Source organism: Vitis vinifera, chromosome 5 (assembly GCF_030704535.1).
Source record: "Vitis vinifera cultivar Pinot Noir 40024 chromosome 5, ASM3070453v1".
Classification (NCBI taxonomy): Eukaryota; Viridiplantae; Streptophyta; class Magnoliopsida; order Vitales; family Vitaceae; genus Vitis; species Vitis vinifera.
In genome coordinates this window covers 322,446-343,574 of record NC_081809.1, presented here as the reverse complement: position 1 = coordinate 343,574, position 21,129 = coordinate 322,446, and the positions used below count along the sequence as shown (strand labels likewise).

The following is a 21,129-nucleotide window of genomic DNA, read 5'->3' as shown; positions in this document are numbered from 1 at the left end:
CTTTCAAAATATTTTTTATAGCTTCAATTATTTCTTAAAATACTTCAAAAAAAAAATCTGAAAACAATTATGATATCAAATTAATAAGATTAAAATGATTATATACTTATATAATATCTTAAATTTTTTTCTTTATATTACCATTATCATTCGTATAGACATACATAATGTCGTCCTTAGGATTGCAGAACCAAAACACCTCTTATGAAAAGGCAATGATTTTAAAAATTATGGGTTAAGGAGACTTGCGAGTTAAGAGGAGTTAAACCCAGAGGCAAATGAAAATACAACGGTGATTTTTGTAATTTACCCCATACATAACAAACAATCAAAATGCCAAGGAAAGACTAAGTTCCTTGGATTTTTGGCCCAGCTCAAACCGTCACACTCTTCCCCTTTTCAATAGCTAGCGGCATGGAACTAGGAAGAGGAGTCCGTTGATAGCGATCACTATAAGATTGAGAGGCCCCGAAAGTGTCTTGGGCAGAGTCTCCGGAGTCTCCATTTCTTGAATGGTGGTGTGACCTGAAGCTTTGCACATAGAATTAATAAGCAAGGCTAGAAAAAGTGGAGAGGCTCTTAAACATCTCTATTTCCAAGATTAATAGGGTGTTTAAGTAAAAAAAACAAACACCACCTAAGACTTAACATAATAGTCAATGTATTCCTATAAATATAACGTGTACCTAACACCACCCAAGATCTTTATGCAGCACTCTTTTATCATTTTGCTTTCTAAAATTCTGCTGTCCCCATTTTGTTTAATTGCACGGTAAAAGACTCATTTCTGTTATGCTCTCAAGTTAAATGGTTACCTCTGGTGGAAATCGGAAGGCCGGCCAGTAAGTAACAAGCGGCTTGGACAACAACCAGTGAAGTAAGTCACATCCGTAGATAAATCTGTGTTGGGCTGCAAATGGATAAGAAAAACATGCCATATCAAATTTTAGTTTCATTTTTCAGTCATCTAAATGAAACTATACAAGTTATAATATCACTTGGGCAATGAAGAAGTTTGGGGCACACTTACAGTTGGTTTATGCAAACTTGATACTTTAGATAGCCTAATATTCTTGACATCACAGCTTCGTCTTTCATTTATGAGAACAATTGCACATCTGCATGTGAAAAATAAAAGTAGCACACCAAGAAAAAACACCACGACGAATTCAACGACAATTGCTGATCCTAGGGCTGTACCACACAAGAAAACAGAATTAGGTTGGTCGATATTAAATGCATCTATGAACTGTTCCTGCTGCTGTACAAATGATAAAAACTTCAGAATTTCATGCACCGCTGTCACAGTTGACTGGATAGAGCAACATTCATACTGCAAAATTTTGTAGGGTATTTCAAAACTTATCTCCTATTAACTCAGTCTTAAAGAAAGTTTTCCTAGAGGCTTTGAACCTATAAATTAACCTCCTTTTTAATTGGTCAAACTATTAAGTGATCACCAGGAACTGTGATTTACTGATATTTATAGGAACATGAAACTCGGAATCAGAAGCAATATTCAGATATGATTTTAGACAAGACTGAGATCTTTTAAAAAGCTAGTTCATTGTTTGGAATGGATATTGGTAATTGAACTTCTTGAAACAATCATAGATAGCACGATTAGACCTTTGGAAAGAAAAATTTTATGTGTAACATTTACTGCAATTAAAGAACTCTAGAAGAGAATAGTGACAAGAACTAAGAGGACAAGCTCTTGGAGAGATCATGCAGGACTTAGGATATGTTATTGTACTTACTGTGAGCTACCAATGAACTCATTGGGCTTCGTCTTATTAGATTTACGCTAGCTTCAGTAAACAGGGGCATTGATATCTTTTCAGCGGAGTCTGGACAACCCCCATAATTTCCCATGTCATTCAATGTCACTGTTAAAACAGCACCATGCTCTCCACCCTGTACAGGAAATAGAGTTGATTATATAAATAATTGAAGGCCTGAATCTAATGGAAATTTAACAGGCTATTTGCTATTTCAACAGTATTGGGTTTTTAGAATTCTAACCAGGTTTCAGTTTGACATTCTATAGCAAAAGCCATAATGAAGTTTAGTGGGAAGAAGTGCAAAACCAGATGTTTGCAACTCGATGGAAATACCCAATAGCTATTAGTGAAACAGACTACAAATTGCACCCTTGTAAATAGAACACCAAAGAATCCATGAGTAGAACAGAAACTATACCATAAAAGCAAGTCCATTTATCAAGTTGTTGATATAAGTTGAAAGTGTTGAACATAAAAGGTTTTGCCCTGGATTCAGTAATTAACATGCTGAATATACTTCGGCTTATGATTAGAATTTAACACAGCCTATCCTATGTAATACTCTTCTCTGACAACAAGCGTGTTTTCTAATTTTGATAAAAACATTATGAGTGTTTATTATGTTCCAAAATTTTGGTAATAATGTAGATTGAATTGCAAATATTTGCTTGCTTATAATTAGGACATGTCAGGAGTGATTATATTAAAAGCATTTTTAACCTAAGGGCATGCTAAAAACCTCAGGTAAGGAGATTAATTATTATATTCATTCTTATATTACACAATTAATATTTCAATATAAGCAAGTGCCTTCGGATTCATTGAAATTTCATCAAATATGTCATGCCCTCTTTTTTCGCTCCACCCTCATTACAATCTCTGGATATACATTTTTAAAGTTGAAACCGCAGACAACTTATCTACATATGCAATAAAACCATCACATTCACAGAAAATTTACATAGAATTCTCGAACTTGGGCTCCACACTTTCAAAGGTGACTTATCCTTATTTCAATGAAAGCATTTCCATAACACAGATCCTGAATGTAAAATTTATTACATAGCAAGAATACTTATTTCTACTTCTGCTCCAACTATACAAAAGAAGAAGCTAAAAGCTCTCCCCAGCAGGCGCATAATTAACTAGAAATAAGAGAGGTAAAGAAAAACTGAGAATGGTTCAATTTTACTAAATATAATAAACATCATGGGGCATCTGGTAATACCTCACCCACATCATGATACAACTATGAAGATTAAATTGCAGAATGTGATAAATTATCATATACCTAGAAATTGATATAAATTATAATTAACTAGAAATAAGAAAGGTAAAGAAAAACAGAGGATGATTCAATTTTACTAAATTAAATAGACATCATGATGCATTGAGTATCAGCTCACTCACTTGATATATTAGTTGTTGCATGACATAGTTGCAGTCATTAACTGTTCCCCGAAATCTAATTCCCTTTGCTTTGACCATAAAATGTTTTGAGATGGTAACAAAAGTCTGAAGAGTTTGCCATTGATAACTATTCTTTAGCTTCAGTTCAGTTGTATTAATGAGCTCAGCCGGTAGATTGACAACCAGACTTCCAGAATTGACCTCCACAGAAAACATTACCACAAAAAGAGATTCACCACCTGAAATATAGCTTACTGGCAGATTATCAAGCCTCTAGAATTCAGAAATGGCAGATGTGTCTGCAGCTCTAGTACAAATACGAATTAAATCGTCTATCACAGGTTGAGGATGTACTCATGTTTGAAAACGGTGCTATTTATAACTAACTTGTGGTTATTAATCATACTCTTTATAACTGCGTAGTTTGTAACAAGATTTTATTTTATTTTTGTTTCCTAGCTTTGAGTATGGAGAAAAAAAAATGGCAATTATTTCTTCCTTCTAAGAATCAATCACTCAAAAAGGAAATAGCCTAGGTCCAGTTTTAATAATAGTAAAGTGATATAATTATATAAGCACAAAATACTACCACCACAAGATCAGTTATCTTCGATCTAAATCATACCATCTAAAAGATTGTATATTTTACCTTCTATCACAGCACATGTTTCTCTTGAAATTTGACAGAATTAACTTATAGAAGCACCTGAATTTGGATTTTTAATTGAACAGCACACGCATGATAAACCCACATATAATCTTGCAACAAACCTCTTGATGATCAAAACATCCTTGTTTCCCAGATTGGACACTAGTATGTATTGTTGTAATATTCTATGTTTGCAATATGATGATTTCATCTGGCTTAAACACTTCAAAGAAGACCCAATAGTAAAGTTAAATATACTAAACATACCAGGGACGTAAAGAAGATCTGGATCCCCAATGAAAAACTCAAACTTGTCTTGTTCTCTATCAAAGATTAGTGAACCATCTTCTTTACTATTCTTCAAGATAATAAATTCAGGAACGTGAATAAATGGAGGATCATTGATAGGTTCCACGAAGACTGGAACATTCAAATAATTTATTCCATTTCTATTCATGGTAGATACTTGGATGGCATCATCACCACAAAAGTTCTCATTTCTGATTCAAAGGAAACAAATGCAACATCACTAAATTTATTTATGATTTGAATTAAAAATTCATGTGTGTGTATAAGAGAGAGAGAGAGAGAGAGAGAGAGAGAGAGAGAGAGAGATATGCAAATACACATATAAGGCCAAATACACCTATAAGCATATTGATTCATGATTTGTAAATGGTACATGAACACAGTGCCAATCACAGAAAGGATATACACTTTTTTAGAATTTGTAACTTTCAGTTAATGGTCATGAAAGACTTCACTAAAATAACCTCCACATATATTTTCTTCATTTCTTTTCCTCTATGGTTTTTTTTTCCTTTTTTGGCCTCTTAGCGCACTTTAAGTTATTGTCATGGCTGCCTAAATCCATTCATTTATTTAATACATTTAAGAAAATAGCAAAGGAAGCTTACCGCCTGTCTTCTTTCTGCCTTCCCCGGTCAATATCACTAATAACACATGGATTTCAGTACCAACTAGATGCAAGGCATGCACCATATACTGACAATGCTCAGACACTTGCAACATATTTGAAACCATGATTTTTCCCTTTTTCTTCAAAATGAATTTATGAATAATGAGCGATATCACTTCCTCAGTGCATTTTTATATCTTCTGCTATCCTCATTATTAACCAGAGAAAAATCTTATTAATACATCTTCTTTGTGGACTAAGACATCATACAAGTTTGAAATTTTTGGGACAAACAACCAGATTAGGGTGACCATGAAAATGAGTAAAAAAATGTAAAAGATCAGCTCATGGGAAAACATGATGGATGCATTCTAAAAGAAAATCCATTCTAAAATCATCATATAATTTAATCAGATGCAAAAGATAGATGCCATCCAGTTTACAGTACCCAAGATATTTGATTGACTGAAGGGCAATATTAATTACTTCAGCACGACCCTCCAAAATCAAATCCTCAGCTTCTCCATCCCCTCTGTTGACAGAAAGTCCACTCGACAATGGCTGCCAAAATTGCATCAGCATAGGAGAGAGAAAAATCGTCCCATATTCTGCACTTAAATTAACAGATATGTTCTCCATCATATCTGAATATGTTATCTCAAAACCAGGGAAACCACTGCAAAGAGCAACAATTGGAGAGATAAAAAAGAAAAAATCCAGGGAACAAAACCAAAAGAAACCTTACTTTTCATTTCCATTTTAAAATAAGTTCAAGGATGTGTAATACCTTACCCAAATCTGGGACTTATCATATCTTCAATTGCTTGCAACTGACTTGGAAAGGAAACAAACTGAGGTGGGATACTAAGAACAGATATATGTACTGCACCAGTAGCAAGATTTCCATTTACATCAGATATTGTGTAATTGAAAGAATCATTTCCGAAGAAACCCTTATAGGGAGTATATCTAAAGAGTCCTCCATACTGTAGAAGTGATCCATGATCTGGCTGCCAGTATAACAATAGAAGCAAGTCAATTTTCCAACCAAAATCTTCTAGAGAAGACTCTGTCAGCAATACTACAAACTGTGAAGTAAAGAAATCAATGCTATAAAATCTAAATAATCTATATATATATAACAAGTCAGAGAACACTAATGATAATGTCGCCATTAAGGAAGCATTCTTTTGATTCAAATGGATGATGATAAAAAATCATTTGAGTCAAGGGATGAGAAGCAAATTTGTTCCTATTCTCTCCATTGATTCAATCCATATTGATGAAAATCAGTGTAATTTTTTCTTTTTCTTTCCCTTTTTGTTGCAAGGATCTGGACGTAGCAGGGAGACATGGTGTTGACTGTTGTGTGGTTAAAACTACTCTCATGGTAAGGCTTGTCTTACTTCTGAAGAGTCAGTAATATTTGCACTGTCACCAGCAAAGTAATCATTTTCTAAAGCATCAAAAGCGATTGACTGATCTTCCCAGACAGATACCACATCATCATAGGCTTTAGGAAAATATTCACCTGAAAGAAATTGGGAATGTCAATCCATGCATAAGAAATATTTCACGTTGATTACGAAACTGGAAACAAAGCTAATTTAAAATATTCATCATGTTAAACAAGGTTAGCAGGACTTATTACTTCTCTCATCAATAAATGTTCCACACCATGTCCACAGGAATGCTTACTGATTTTACCACATCAAACCTAAAACCAAATTAAAAATTGACTCAAGCTATCATGTTAGCTAACCTTCAGTAGTTCTCCAACTTCGTGATCAGATAGGACAAAATAAAACCTTAGCTTTCAGGTCTAACATTCATCGATTGCATTTCATTTTCTTGTTGGCTCTCAATTTGATTTTTTTTGCGTGTGTGGATCAGAACAGCATAAATCAATAAGCTTTAATCTCACTGGAGCATAAATGTCTCAAATGAAATTCCCCTTCAGTCACTTTTCCTCTCAATGTTTTCCATTTTGCACATTTCAGCTTATTATCCTGAACAAATACAATCACCTTCTTCTCAATTGATTTGTCTAGACATCATCTAGCTCTCATCATATCGCTGATCTTTAGGACAAGGAGAAAATTGTACAAGTTGCAAATTCAATATTGATTAACCATGTGACAAATAATCAATTTGTAGCATATATTAATCTTTGGAAACCGCAGGACCCTTTTGTGAAGTGGCAAAAAATCCAAATTCTGTACTTCTACTTGATGCACAGTCCTATAATTTTGAAGAAATGCAATTCAAATTAGTATTAATTAATGTTCCTACAGTTCTGATAAGTCCGATATAAAATAAAAAAATCTCTAACGTAGGAACAGGCAACAGTCTACCAAAGAACTTGACAACATAAATATCATTAAAAGGAACATAAATGACATGCACCTTCATATACCGCAGAACCCATCAAACAGTCTACCAAGGAAAGGCTATAATATGTATGTTGTTGCCATACTTACTACTGTATACATTGACCCCAAAGGGACACGGTAAGAAATGGTTGCCATCAAAAGAAGCACATAATTCATAAGTGCCAACATCCTTAGCCAGATAGTGAGCAACATATGACCCATCATTGTTATCCACAAACATCCAACTCAAACCAGAACTATTAATTGAACCAATCTCTAGTTTGAGTCTTGATTGTTGCAACGTTATGGGATTAGAAAATGAATCCAATAGCTTCACAACTATTTCATTTTTAATCAACTTTGGTACTTTGGGTGCATACTTGACAACTCCTGAAAGCGTCATATTAACCTCACCTGCAGAAAGCAATTATTCAACAGCAATGAAGTAGGGTCTTATAAGACAAGTATGTGCAATCGCCATTAATAAATTTCAGCCATGCATACCAATAATAGAGTTGATGTTATGTGCCACAGATGACCAGTTAAGCTATTAATACTCAAACTTAGACTTATTTCCTTAAAATATAAAGGTGATAAATCGCATGTAAAAAAATTCAAAAATCACAAAGAACTGTCTAATAAAACCTATTATTAAGAAAGGACTGTACAACATTGAGGTGCACCACTATCATATCATGGATTAATTATTCAAAACCTTGGCTGTTTGCTTCTCCAAAGTTCAGAACACTTTTGTGAGAGAAAGTAGGTGACATAACATACCATTCATTTGACACAAATGTTAATTGAAATGTTTCTCAAAAATAAAATAAAAAATATTCACTTGTCAAAGCATGCAATTCTATTTAAATAGAGGGTGGAAAGTGTGATGTGTGAGCTTCATTGTCGGTGTAACTTGTGTTCGTTAACGTAGGAGAGGGAGTTTTTTCAAACAACTTTATCCACACACACACACACCCACCAAGGATGGTGGCTACACTAGAGTTGGATGGGAGTGGCAGAAATTGGCAATAAGTTGTTTCTAGGAAATCTGAAATATCCAAAATTACTATTTCACTTTACACAAGCAATATCAACATTTATAAAAACAAACAACAAACTAGAAACCAAAATAAATTATATTAGGCTGAGAATACCTGCTCTTACTTCCTTTGTGAATGTGCGACCATTATTCAACTCAATATTTCCACAAAATAAACGAATTTCATAAATCCCACTCTTCTCAGGTGTATAAATGACATTTAAAGCACTTGCCTGAACTATCGAGTTCCCAACAGACTGAATATAGAAGAAAATATTATCAGTAATTGAGTATATATGTTTGAAGGAAACGCATGCATGTGGTTCTTACAGTGTCATTCAGCTCAACAGATGGAGCAGGAGAAATTTCTAAATGACTGGTGGCATCATAGCTCAGTGTTCCATTCAGCCTGCTTCCTGTTTCAAAGATGGATGTGTCTTTGTGAAATAACGACTGAAGATATTTCCATCAGAAGGAAATAACTGAATAGTTGCTGGAATGCTTGTACCATTGACAATCTGCATTGGGTATATGCTTGGAAGTAGATGATAGGAATCGATTACCCGCACAATTTGCACTTGAAGCCATTCTAATTCAACTGGGGAGGGATACTGATAAATATCATTCAAATAAATAGTAAAACGTGACATTTCTCCAGCAACAGAATTATCTAAACCAGATCCATTGATGACACTCTTTAACCCATCGCAATAACCTACTCAAATCAAACAAAAAAAATGGCAAATGAATACAATCATATTTGCAGAAGTAACTCATAGAAGCATATTGAGCATTTAATTAGAAAGTTTATTGAAACTTGGGCAAAGACCAACTTGGAGGAAAAAAAACACCTAACTACCCAATGAAACTAGTAAATAAAGGTAACAAATTGTGTCCTCCATCTAATTGTCACTATATTTGGGAAGAACCATAAACACAAAAGGGAAAATCAAAATAATAGGAAAGATCCATAATATCAATGATATAAAAAGTGACAAATAATGAGAATAAAAGATTTGAAAAACACACCTACAAAGACAGTATAGTCATAGGGCATATTGGAGATGCTCTTATTCTGCTTTGTGTCAAATATTGTCAGAATGAAGTTCCCTGGTTCCAATACACTGAATGAAAATAACTGAATTCCAGGCAACACTTCTTCAAAGTGTAAATCTGCTACAGGTATAGACAAATTTGTCTCCTTTTCGACAACTTGAGCATCAAATGCATACAATCCTGAAACAAGGTTCCCATATTGGTCTTGCTGATGTATAAAGATTTCCACTTTAGAAAATATTTGTAGTACATTTGTCCCAAAATTCCATGTTGCCACACAGTTGGCGACATCCAGTGGTCCTGTTACAATCCAGTTCAAAATTTCATCAATAGAGAGAAAGATGAGCCACATTAAAACCCAGTCAAAGAAATTTACATTTCCATGAAAATGTGTGTTGATCAGAATCAACAATGTTATATCTTTACTACTCTTCGCAATGCCCTACCGCAAGAAACAGAGTACAATTCATGATTTTTTCCCTATTACAAATAACAATGAGTTTTTTACCAGATGAAAGCATAATATAGGAATAATGGAATATCAGTAAACTTAGGAAATTAAATTTCTTTTAAACAATATGCAGAAAAGAATAGAACCACCAAAAAAAAAAATGACACCATTAATCAAGTTATCCTGCATAACAAAGATTACTCTTGGGCTTCAATAATGCAAACACCCTCAGACAAGGAGAAGCACTATGAATTGCTATTGAATTAGAAAAATCCAACTCATGTTTGTAAAATCAGTGTCCCTAAATGCAGATCATGTTCTCATAATTAATGCTGCAGTGCATCACCTGGGTTCACCTTAAATGGTAGTGGAGAACCATTCAAAGCCTGATTTTCCCCTTCTACATGTAACAACAGGCTTCCAGCTGTGGCCACATTCAACTCAATGCTGATGTAGCCAAATTTATTCCATCCCAGGTTGGTGATATTGAGAAGGTTTGCCACTGAACCAGTTGCATTAGATGCAGAAACTATAAAATTAGAAGAATTTGGATCATCACTTGAAGAAGAGATATTATTCCCAAAGGCATCTCTAGGAAGTATCAGAACTGTGACTCTTGTGCCAGCTACAAATTCGTTTATAGGACTCATCCATGAAGCAACACAAACAGATGGGTATAAATGCCCTTCAATCATGCAGTGATAGTTGAGTTAAGGAGTATCTTTTGAAGACAAAATCTGAAAACACTAAAAATAGAACTGCTTAAAATTATGTGAAAAATAAATGAAAGAAAGTCCAATTTTGCAGCCCCAATATATTGGACACTAGCATAAAAGCACTTCCCTGACAGGAGCAAGTTATGATTGTACTCAACTGCAGCAAATTAGTAACTACAAGTTTCTAGTTTATTGTGCCCAGGTTGATCCATGACTTATTATATTACTTCAATTTCTAACTGAGGTACTCAACACCAAACATTAAAAGAATCAGCAAGCTCTCACCACCTACATCGTTCTGTTTCTAAATAGAGGCAAGTTGCATTTGAAGGCTCTGGCTTCACCAATTAAAACAGTCAGGAAAATGTCAGAAACTAAATTAGTTTTATTACTTGAACACTAAGGCAAGAGCATTCAAGGGGATTGGCTTCACCAACAAATGATATGAAGGTAATTTTAAACAAATGGGACCTCAATTGAAATTATGCTAATCCATAGTTTAGAAAAATGCAAAATGAACAAAAGTGGTAAGCATTATTTTCATGAGGATTAAAATAAAACACCATGATATCAGAATATAATGTTAATTAAAACCTTCCAGCACTTCAAAATGAAGAGATGAATCTAAGATTCCGAAATGTTTGTCGCTGATAATCACATTAAATACCCCAGCCATGATTGGAGTGAATGAAATTCTCCAATTACTAGAATCACCCTCGAGATTTGAAGAAACTCCGGAAATATAGGAACTATTTCCCATCTTCCCATTTATAGTGAGTGTTGGATTAAAAGCACGTTCATCAAGGGAACCATTCCCTCTACTGTCAAAGTCTCCAAGTACTTTGATCTTTATGGTTGCAATCCCACCGGCTTCAAATGTATTAAGATCGTCTAACCAACTGAAAGCAAAACTCGGTTTCGGTACTTCATCTGCAAAACATGAAACGAAAACACTCGTACCTTGAAAAAGAAACCAAGATAATGTTCCTAAAAGATGTTACCTGACACGCATGGAACTCAACAACAGAAAATGTAGCGACTTCAAACTGATTTCCATTTCATTTCCTGAGTTTTCTCAGCGATCAAACAGATGGTGAAAAATACCTGATTGTGCGAGGCCAGAAGTGGAGGCTGTGAAGAAAGAGGAGGAAGCCAAGAGTGCCACGGCTACGCATAGGTGCATTTGAATAGCCATGAGTGAGAGTGAAGTAAGAGGTTAGGGTTTTGCAGAAGAGCAGTTTGAGGAAGGAACTGTCCTTTTAATGGTAGTCTACCATTTTCTAAAAAGCAGTCCATCAAGGGCACTACGACACGGCACGTGTTCTCAAGAGTGATTCTGGCCCTTTCGATTTTTCGGCGGTTATTAGCGGTTGGAACCGCTGGTTGACTGGGTGTGGCGCCCAGCTCTCCCCTGTTCCCTTTATCCGGCACAAGCCAAAAAGGTAGTGTTTAGTAAGTTCTCAAATTCATAAATTTGTTTTGAAAACAATTCTTAAATTTATCCCTTTTTTTTTAAAGATAAATTTAAGGCGTTTTCGATTATTTGACAAATTTAATGTGTTTTCAATTATTTTTGTATAGTATTTTGAAAAGGAAAAAAAAAGTTTTGAAATCTTTTTTCATGTGTGAATTACTTGAAAAAACAACCAAGAGTTGTTCTTAATAGCCCTTCTCACTAGCCAACACAGGCGCTAATTATTTATTATAAAATTTTAAGTCAAGTAAGTTTATGGAAGATACCATGCGCCATTCGATATGCCCAGGATAATTGAAATTGCGCTTTTAAGTTACCCGTGCTTATTGGGAGGGAGGGAGGAAGGTAAAAATCTAGCCATTGCCAACTAATCAATCCACCAACACGTCCGATCAGTCGACAATATTGTTTCTAAATGCAGTAGGATGCCAGCATAAGATTATGATTCATGTTTGATAAAATGAAACAATTTAATCATTCAAAACCATTTTCATTTTTCAATGACCCTCTTGGATGCGCTACTATTCCACATAAGGAAATAAAGATATAATTTTTTCAACCTCAAATTTTCAAAATTAGAAGTTTACAGTGTTTTTCTGAAAATGTTTGAAAATCACCTATAAATACTTTTCCATAAAACACTACAAATAATTTTTCAAAATTTTAAAAACGTTTCCTAAATTTTTACCAAATACCTTTTTTCTTTTTCTTTCTTTTCTTTTTCAAAAACACTTTTTTTTAAAACACCACAACCGGACACTAATATTCAGACCATGAAGCAATGGTAAAATCCTGCACAAGAGGCTTGCCTGGTATAATTAACTAACCAAATCATGATCCACATAATCCCCCAATTCCACGACCAACCAACAATGTGCTCTTGGGAAATTTCAAGAACACAACCAAGCATATTGCTCGTTTGGGACAATAAACCAAATCAAAGACTAGCTTTCAGCCGGAAAAACCTAGATTTTCATTGTTAACAAGCTCACAAGTCCACAAAAAGCATAGGGGAATAATAAAAGAGAACATGCTTTTGATCCAAAACAAAAACTGAAATGCAACAGGATGTAGAAGGATGCATAATGTGTCACATGACATTTTTTGTCTATAATGATAAAACAACCAACAAACAACTTAAACTCTAAAACCCCTGCTGTTTCTTCTTCCTCTGGCTCTCTCAAACTTCCTTCCCTTTGATCGAACATATGGTTTAGTGTGGCTGTGTGGCACACCAGGAGCTTTACCAAAGTGTTTTACTGCTTCACGAGCATTCTTTGGGCCTCTCAGCAGAACCTGGCATCAAATAAATATTTAATTTGTTAAACCTCTTTTACAGAATTCATTTATTGCCTGAATTTTCAGCAAAAAAGAATTGGAATAATGATCAAAATAATTCTACCACTAAGCATGTAAATTAATTACAATTATGAATACAATCACAACTACATCTTGCAATTATGAAGATGATGGCCAGCACATTAATAAATACAGTCCTAATGAAAAAAGAGACTAGGCGAGTTGCAGAATTTATCCAGACAGTGCTGGACATAAGTTATATAAACTTCCAAAAAAAGCCTGCTTGGGGAACTTCATAAACAAAGAATCTTGTATTGTCTAAACAGAAATAAAAATAAATAAAAAATAAAAAATAAAACAATAAAAAAACCGGAACTTCCATTGTATCCATATGAGTTAAAAGGAACATTAAGTTGGATCTCAAAAACTGTGAGGAAAAAACCACAGGTAGAAGAAAATGTAAGAAAAACTACATGCTTTACCCCAATAAATGTTTTGGGGTTTCCTCCCTTCTTTTCCAAGATCAGACAACAAGGATATTTAAATTGCATAAATTATCCTCTAATTTCCATCATGTTATCTTTTCCTTCATTATTTCCATTACGACCAAATCCGAGATATTATTTTCCTTCATATTTCATACCCTTCCCTCATAGTTTTCAAGATCCAAATAAAGCCTTATAGTATTCTTATTTAACCTCAACTTCTTTTGAAAGACAAAAAGACAAAAAGACAAAAGGTGAATTCTTAAAGGTGATAACAAACCAAATATGTGTGCAACCACAATACCACACAACCCCATAAATGCAGGATTTAAGGAGTTTCAAAGCCTATAAACTTTCTTGTGAAACCTGAGCGCTGCAGAGGTAGTTCATCTAAATGAGTATTAGGAAGTTATCTTGCATTTAAAATTAGGGCTATTTGATTAAAAATGATGAAATAATTCTGATATTGTAAAAGTAACCCCTCACATGTTTGAGTCCAACAATGCACCTCTTTTGGACATAAATACTCTTCATGTTTTTTTTTTTGATAGGTATCATTTTTTCTTGTAAAAGTGACCTCTTCCAAAAAATAATCCAAATGTTGAAGGACATTTATGACAAAATGGGTTACTTTTCAAGTTGAAACATGGGAAGGACTACTTTTGCAACATAAAGATTATTTAAACCCTTTTAATAAAATAATTCTTCATATTAAGGGCTTTTGGGCAATGTTCAACAATACCAGAACCTTTATTCTCACTTCAAAAAAAGTTCACAGTTTTAAATTCCAATCAAAGTGCATGCTTTTAATCCAAAATAAAGGACATAACATTCAAAAAACAACAAATCCACAAACCCAAAAGTCCTCTCCACTTGCAAACTCTATTTCTTTGGTTTAATTCCAAATATTGATTTTGGTACAATTTCAGATTGCATGTGACATGTACTTTATGGGAGCTAAATAAACAAGATCAATTGGAAGATGCAATTGTTGGTTCAAATAGTCCACAAATTGAATCTTAAACAAAACTAAGCCCAAAACCAAACAAATAGGAAAGAAAACAAAACTGGAATAGGGTACTTATTGGATTATTCGGCTGAGGTGTGACAGAGCACTATCCTTAAAGTAGATCCACCTTTCTTGGGTTATCAACCTCGGTGCAATAGAGAACTGACACCCTACCTTCAAGATCCAACAGCAAAGAACCTTGCACTAGGTGCACTCCATTGGTGAGGTACAATACAACTCCAAAATTTATGAGATTTTGAAGTTCCTCCAAAAGTAGGGAAAACCATAACAAACTTAGGAAAAGCAATGCTATTACAACAGCAGAACTTAGCAAATGCAGATGGCTAGAATAGTAGAACTTGGATGCAAGGTGTATAGTTGTAGTAGGCCGTGGCAAAGAGTTGGTTGTAGCACTATAGCAAACTAAATGGATCGCTGCTATTACTGGAACGAAAGGGCTATTGAGTTTGGTAGTAGGGAAGTTATGATTGTCGAGAAGGTATGTTCAGGAAAGCAGCAGTGAAAGATAGAGATCAAGAAAACAATGAATGGATGACAAAGAGTAGAATAATGAGTATTCACCAAGGAGTAGAGTTGTGAATGGAAACTTTGAGAACAGGGGATTATTTGTCTGCAAAGTCCAACGATTAATTAACAAATAATTCAAATAATTAATTAACATGTTTCGGTTTACTTGTTCAAAGCCTACTAACTCGTTCTTAAATCCACAAACATCTTTAACCAAAAAGACTCAATCCAAGACTCCAACTAAGAATGACTAAGTCAAAGAAATAAAAAAATTGATTTTCACTTAGTAAAAAGTGGTTGGAATTGTGCCTGTAAGAGAGGGAGGGAATGGGAGTGGGGTTCGCATACGATGCACGTACATTAAGATTTATTGGATCAAACCACCAGAAATCCCACTGGAATGGGCTTGGCCCCCATAGGCGAGCAAGACTCTCACTTCCTTCTCCACAAGCCCAATGGACTAAGGATGCAGGAAACCATATAAAGACAAAGGTTTCAATCCCTTTACAAAATGGAATTAACACTTTTTAGCTTTTGCACTCATAACTCAGCCTTCCTACAATCCCCCATATGAACCTACTTGATAGGATTCCATTCTAGTAAGTTGGGTTACCATTACTCTTTTAACTCCTATGATTTGATCCTAGGAAAGAGTGTGTATGTGTGAGTTTTGAGTGCAAAAGCTAAAAGGTGTCAATGCTTCATATAGTTACTCATTTCATTAGCTTTTTAAGCTTGTGGAGAGGGAAGCAGGAGCTCATGTGTCTATAGGGTCAAGCCCATTCCAGTGGGATTTCAAGTGGCCCGATCAAGAAACCTTTAATGCACATCGTCCGTGCACAAAAAGGAACCCCTTGAATACACGCACAATTCCAACTACTACTTTACAAAGTGAAAATAATTCTTTTTTTAGTTTTAATTTCTTAACTTGGTCATTCTCAGTTGGAGTCTTGGGTCAACTCTTCTTGTTTAAATACATATGTGGATTTGAGAACGAGAGAGTGAAGTTTGAACACATAAGCTGGAACATATAAGAGTTGACTCATTTAAAGACATTTGTGAATTTGAAAACAAGATAGTGGAGTTTGAACATGTAAGTTAGAACGCGTTAATTAATTTTCTTTTTTCCTTTTTGGTTCATGAAGCTTTTGTAAGAACTTCAAAATCTTATAGGTTTTCAAGTTGTACTATGCCTCCTCATCAATTAAGTGCATCTAAGGCACGGTTCTTGGCTATTGGATCTTAGAGGTGAGAAATTGGTTCCCTACTACACTATGGTTGATAACCCATGGAGGGCAGATCTACTTTAAGGACAATGCCTTATCACACCTTAACTGGATGATTTGATAAGTGCCCTATTTCAATTTTGTATTGTTTCCTTTTTGTTTTGCTTTAGGTTAGTTTTGTTTAAGATTCAATTCTTAGACTATTTGAACCAACAATCTTAAAGTAGACTCATTTAATAGAGACTTACCTAGTTCACACCCATCTTTTTTTCTTTTTCTTTTTTTTGATAAGTACCTAGTTCACACCCATCTTGGAACCTCTAAGATTGGTCCCTTTAATGGGACCTTCTTTGATGTCAAGAAAAGGTCTTTTTTGCAATTCATGTTATGAACTTGGGACATATTTTGACTGACCTAAAACTAGAAGACAATTATGGAAGTTTGCCAACATGGGAAATTGGAAATAAACAAGTTAGGCATATCTTCCTTAGCACGCACTCAAATGATTTGTTTGAGCCAACAAGATGCAAGATCAATTCAATGCTTGAGAATCATAGAGGTTTGGGCCTTGAGTTTTCTTGATTTGTTAGCTGAAAAGTATCTTAATCATCAGCAAGCAAAATGACATTGCCAACTAATATCGTAGCCACCCTTCACCCAATCTAATCTAACAAAACCATTTGTATTTCTCTACATCGCCTTTTGGATTCTTGAAGGCCCAGAAATAGCCTGCACTGTTTTTTCTTGATAAATAAATGGTAAGCCTTCTTAAACTAGGTATATCAGTCGATTGACATGCATAAGAGAAATCAAGTGCATACTGTATTAGTTGTAAACATCTTATGACATGCACAAGAGAAAACTGAGCTCATGCAATGTTTATCTGATCCTAAACATTTTAATGAGACCTGTGAATCCATTCAAATTCTCATAAAGCAGATTTTGTTTTCCATTAATTCAAAACCAGAAAATCTAATCTTAATTCCCACCTGTATACCATGAGATAGAGCAAATAAATCTGAAAGCCAATAACATAGAATAAACAAATTCATCTAACTCCATACCGTGTTCTGACCGAGAGGAGCCCTGAGAGCCAGTTGGTCGAACGTCAAGCACTCTCCACCGGCCTTCTCGATCCTTGCTCTCGCCCTCTCCGTGAACCTCAGAGCAGTTACCTTCAATGTCGGCACCTCATAGACCCGAAGATCATCCGTTACCGTTCCCACGAGCACTGCAATCTTGTCCTCCTGAGAATCCACGAGTAGAACACAATACATTAAAAAACAAAATCACCAATTAACACCAGAAAATAACGAAAAATAAAAAATAAATAAAAGCAAGAACAATTGAAGAAGAGCCCCTAACCTTTCCTTGCATATAACGAATCAACCTGGAGAGAGACATCGGAGGTTTGTTGATCTTGCTCATGAACAGACGCTTCAGTATCACGGCATTGAACTTGCTTCCGGTTCTCCGTACCAGAAAACGATACAGCTGATAGCAAACCACACAATCACTCAACAAAATGCCAGATCCAGATACATATATACCAACATAATCACATTCATAGAAGAAGAAACAAAACGAGAGAGGACTGTGGAGACCTTGACTAGGAGCTTGAGGTAGATATCATCAGATTTGGGAGCGGTGCGCTTCGTCTTTTTGCTTTTGCCGCCGGCGACTAAATCGATACCCTGCCAAAACAAGAGAAATGTGAATTGAGAGTTCTGGATGGTAAGAGATTACGGGAAGAGGATCGACCGCCTTATGGCTTTGGATCAGAGTATACCATGGCTGCTGCTGCTGCTCCTCCTCCTACTGCTAAAGGTGATCCTCTTACCAGCCGCGACTCGAGAGGTGGGAATAATGGATGGGCTTTATACCATCCTCTTATGCTCTCATTTGCAGTTCAACCCTAGGGTTTTTTGCAAGGGAATCTTAAGATGACCAGGTGGTCTCAGACACATTCTAAACGCCCATTTGTTCTCTTCCACGTGGAATCTTAATGTGTTCCTCCCTTGTCGTGGGTTATTCCGGACCAATCCAGAACTGACAGGCCTACTGGCCGGACCATTATCGGGCCACTCGCTTCGGCCCAAGCTGCCCTCACAGCGCCGAGGTCCAAAACAATGTAGAGTCTAAACCTAAGTCGGCCCATTATCGGCCTCACCGAAGCTTCAGGGCGTCCAACCTGGGCCGGCCCACTTTACATTCCCATAATCTCGGCTGAACCTCTTAATAAGATTTGATTTGACTAAGGTGGTGTTTGTTTTTTTGGCTTTTTGCTGAAAGCAATTTAGTTTTATAAAATAGGTTGTTTATTTTTCTACTTTTTCATGACTTATTATTAACTTTTTACTAAATAGAAAAAACCAAAATATATAGCTTTTTCTAAATAGAAAAAATAACACATTGATTTTTTTTACTTTTTAATACTTAATAGAAATAAAATACTACAAAAACAAACAACCTAATATTTAACACTATTAAGTATTAAGGTTCTATTTAGAAATAAGTAAAAAAACAAACACCACCTAAGATGAAGTTCTAATCATCAGTCGAAAGAGAAAAAACATCAAATGAATCTTGTATGATTTTTAAAAAGCTCTTCAATAAAAATCAAATGAATCTCTTATGATTTTTGAAAAATTCTTCAATGTCTTCCAAAAATGGATGAATAATCAACTCCGATCGAAAATAGAATTTTGAGGGTGGGCCTAATTCTATTTTTTTTTATCACCTAAAATTGGAAAAAAAAAAAAGAAAAAAAAAGAGAAAAGGTTAAATTACCAAAATTTGTTTAAAAAAAATCCTTTTAGATACATATTTAGGAACTTATAAATTTTATAAAAGTTACTAATTTACTTATTCTAAAAGATTTTCAATAAATAAATATAATAAAATTTTATTTTTTCATCTAAAGTTTAAATAGAAGTACTTGAATTCAAAATCTAAATGAAGTTACTATGTTTCAATTTTTATATTAAAATAAAATCATTAAAGGTAAAATTTAATTAAAAATAATGAAATAATACCGTATTTGAAAAACGTAACTTTTATATACGTACATATAACTCATTTGAGTATTTATTTTGAACTTTTTACCCAATAAGTGTTTGGATAGAGATTAAAAAATTATTGAAGTAGATTTTTCTCCAAAAAAAATATAATATTATATATTTTTTGGAGAATGTTTATGGTGAAATTTTTTTTTTTGGATAAAATATTTCAAGTTCTAAAATAACTAGAAGTGTTTCTTAATGCATTCTAAAAAATTTATTAAAGGAATAAGAATCGGTTTTGTAAACTTTTTTATCCAAAAAGTGTTTGCTTAGAGATTAAAAAATCATTGAAGGAATTTTTTCTCAAAAAAAAAAATATAACAATAATATCATTGTAGCACTTGAAAATAAATTTTTTGATAAAAATTTTCAAATTCTAAATTACTAGGTTTCTTAATGCCATGAGATGTGCAGATTTTAGTACTGGCAGAATTGATGATTCAACATCAAATGAGGTTAAGACAAAAGTTTGAATTTTGGGTTATTTTTGAAAACTTATATTAAATGTGACATCTTTTCGATCACATAGTGTTACATCATCTTCCTATAAAAATAAAGTTTTAATTAAAATTTTAAATTAAATTAAAAAAAATATTTTTTTTAATGATATGGTTCCTATGACAGTAAAAAGGTTATTTTAAATATAAGTTTGACAAAATAATTAAATTTAATTTTTTTTCTATAAAAAAGGGTATTTAAGTGGTTAAATTTATTTATTTATTTTCATAAAAGGGTTGTTTTGACCCAAAACTTCAAAAATTCAACCCAACTACCCTGTTTGCAATGTTTTTGAAAACAATTCTTAAAAGAATAGTTTTTAAAAATAATTATAAATCATTTTTAAAAATAAAATTTTATTTAAAATTTAAAAATAAAAATAATTTTTTGAACTCATTCTTCGTAACATAATTATGTATATAAATTATATTTATGTACAACATTTCTTAAAATATTATTACAAAATATTTTAAATTTATTATAAAAATAACTTATTTTCAAAACAAAAAATTTTAAAATACTTACCAAACATGTCATTAAGGCTATGTTTGGTTCCCGGAAATTTTGAGGGAAAATGCGAGGGAAAGAAAATATAAAGGAAAAGTAGAAGGAAAGAAAAAGTGAAGGAAAATAAAAAAATAGATTAAAAGTTAATTAATTATTTTTTTTGTTACTTCAAACTCATTTTATTTATTTTAACTCATCAATATAAAGATTAAATAATTTAAAAATACATAAGTTTTTAATTAGTTTTAATTATATTTGATTTTTTTTTATATTTTTCATAGGACAATCAAACATGAAAAAATCATTTTCTTTAACATTTTTTTTATTTCCTTTGTACTTTCCGGAAACCAAACATAGCCTAAAAAAAATAAAAATGTTTGCAAAGCCAATTTCTAAAGAAAATTTTAAGACCTATTTCACAATTTTTTTTGAAAACAATTATCAATAAATAGTTTTTAAAAATAATTCTAAATTAATTTGAAAAACAAAATTATAATTGAGAACTTAATTCTGGCTTATTCTCCATGAAATTGTTATATTATTTATCTTTTAAAAAACAATTAAAAACATTTTGAATTTGTTCTAAAAGGGTTGCTGCCATCACATGCAAGTTACTTAAAGACCCAGAAGATAGGGCAAGAACTC

General features: G+C 33.6%; 2 protein-coding genes across 6 annotated transcripts; both read right to left on the bottom strand.

Moving 5' to 3' along the window:
• Nucleotides 1-182: 182 nt before the first annotated feature.
• LOC100256778 (protein GAMETE EXPRESSED 2) lies at nucleotides 183-11,846 on the bottom strand. 5 transcript variants are annotated; one of them, XM_010651273.3, is made up of 17 exons: nucleotides 11,501-11,846; nucleotides 10,991-11,326; nucleotides 10,027-10,365; nucleotides 9,203-9,529; nucleotides 8,682-8,888; nucleotides 8,504-8,589; nucleotides 8,289-8,430; nucleotides 7,243-7,548; nucleotides 6,169-6,293; nucleotides 5,555-5,772; nucleotides 5,211-5,438; nucleotides 4,111-4,343; nucleotides 3,195-3,433; nucleotides 1,761-1,917; nucleotides 1,031-1,194; nucleotides 816-910; nucleotides 183-531 (listed from the first exon to the last, which is right to left on the bottom strand). In XM_010651273.3, exons 1-17 carry the CDS (start codon nucleotides 11,589-11,591, stop codon nucleotides 375-377), a joined length of 3,450 nt encoding a protein of 1,149 aa, XP_010649575.1. In that variant the 5' UTR covers nucleotides 11,592-11,846; the 3' UTR covers nucleotides 183-374. The 5 variants fall into 5 exon arrangements, 4 of the variants coding, with proteins under 4 accessions (XP_010649575.1, XP_010649576.1, XP_059592672.1 ...); XM_010651274.3 differs by having other exon boundaries at nucleotides 183-525; XM_059736689.1 differs by lacking the exon at nucleotides 8,504-8,589 and having other exon boundaries at nucleotides 8,289-8,432; nucleotides 8,634-8,888.
• A 973-nt stretch (nucleotides 11,847-12,819) lies between these two features.
• Nucleotides 12,820-18,416, bottom strand: LOC100256800 (large ribosomal subunit protein eL18y). The gene is made up of 5 exons (XM_002270599.4): nucleotides 18,207-18,416; nucleotides 18,022-18,111; nucleotides 17,783-17,911; nucleotides 17,482-17,664; nucleotides 12,820-13,166 (listed from the first exon to the last, which is right to left on the bottom strand). Exons 1-5 carry the CDS (start codon nucleotides 18,207-18,209, stop codon nucleotides 13,008-13,010), a joined length of 564 nt encoding a protein of 187 aa, XP_002270635.1. The 5' UTR covers nucleotides 18,210-18,416; the 3' UTR covers nucleotides 12,820-13,007.
• Between the last annotated feature and the right edge of the window lie 2,713 nt (nucleotides 18,417-21,129).

Coding starts and splice junctions, on each gene's coding strand:
- LOC100256800 (XM_002270599.4), bottom strand. Junction 17,665..17,782: donor TTCGTTATATGCAAGGAAAG/GTTAGGGGCTCT, acceptor GTGGATTCTCAG/GAGGACAAGATTGCAGTGCT. Junction 13,167..17,481: donor CTCCTCTCGGTCAGAACACG/GTATGGAGTTAG, acceptor ATTTGATGCCAG/GTTCTGCTGAGAGGCCCAAA.
- LOC100256778 (XM_010651273.3), bottom strand. CDS start 11,591: ATGGCTATTCAAATGCACCTATGCGTAGCCGTGGCACTCTTGGCTTCC. Junction 8,431..8,503: donor CTGTTGAGCTGAATGACACT/GTAAGAACCACA, acceptor TTCTATATTCAG/TCTGTTGGGAACTCGATAGT. Junction 7,549..8,288: donor CACAAAGGAAGTAAGAGCAG/GTATTCTCAGCC, acceptor TGCTTTCTGCAG/GTGAGGTTAATATGACGCTT.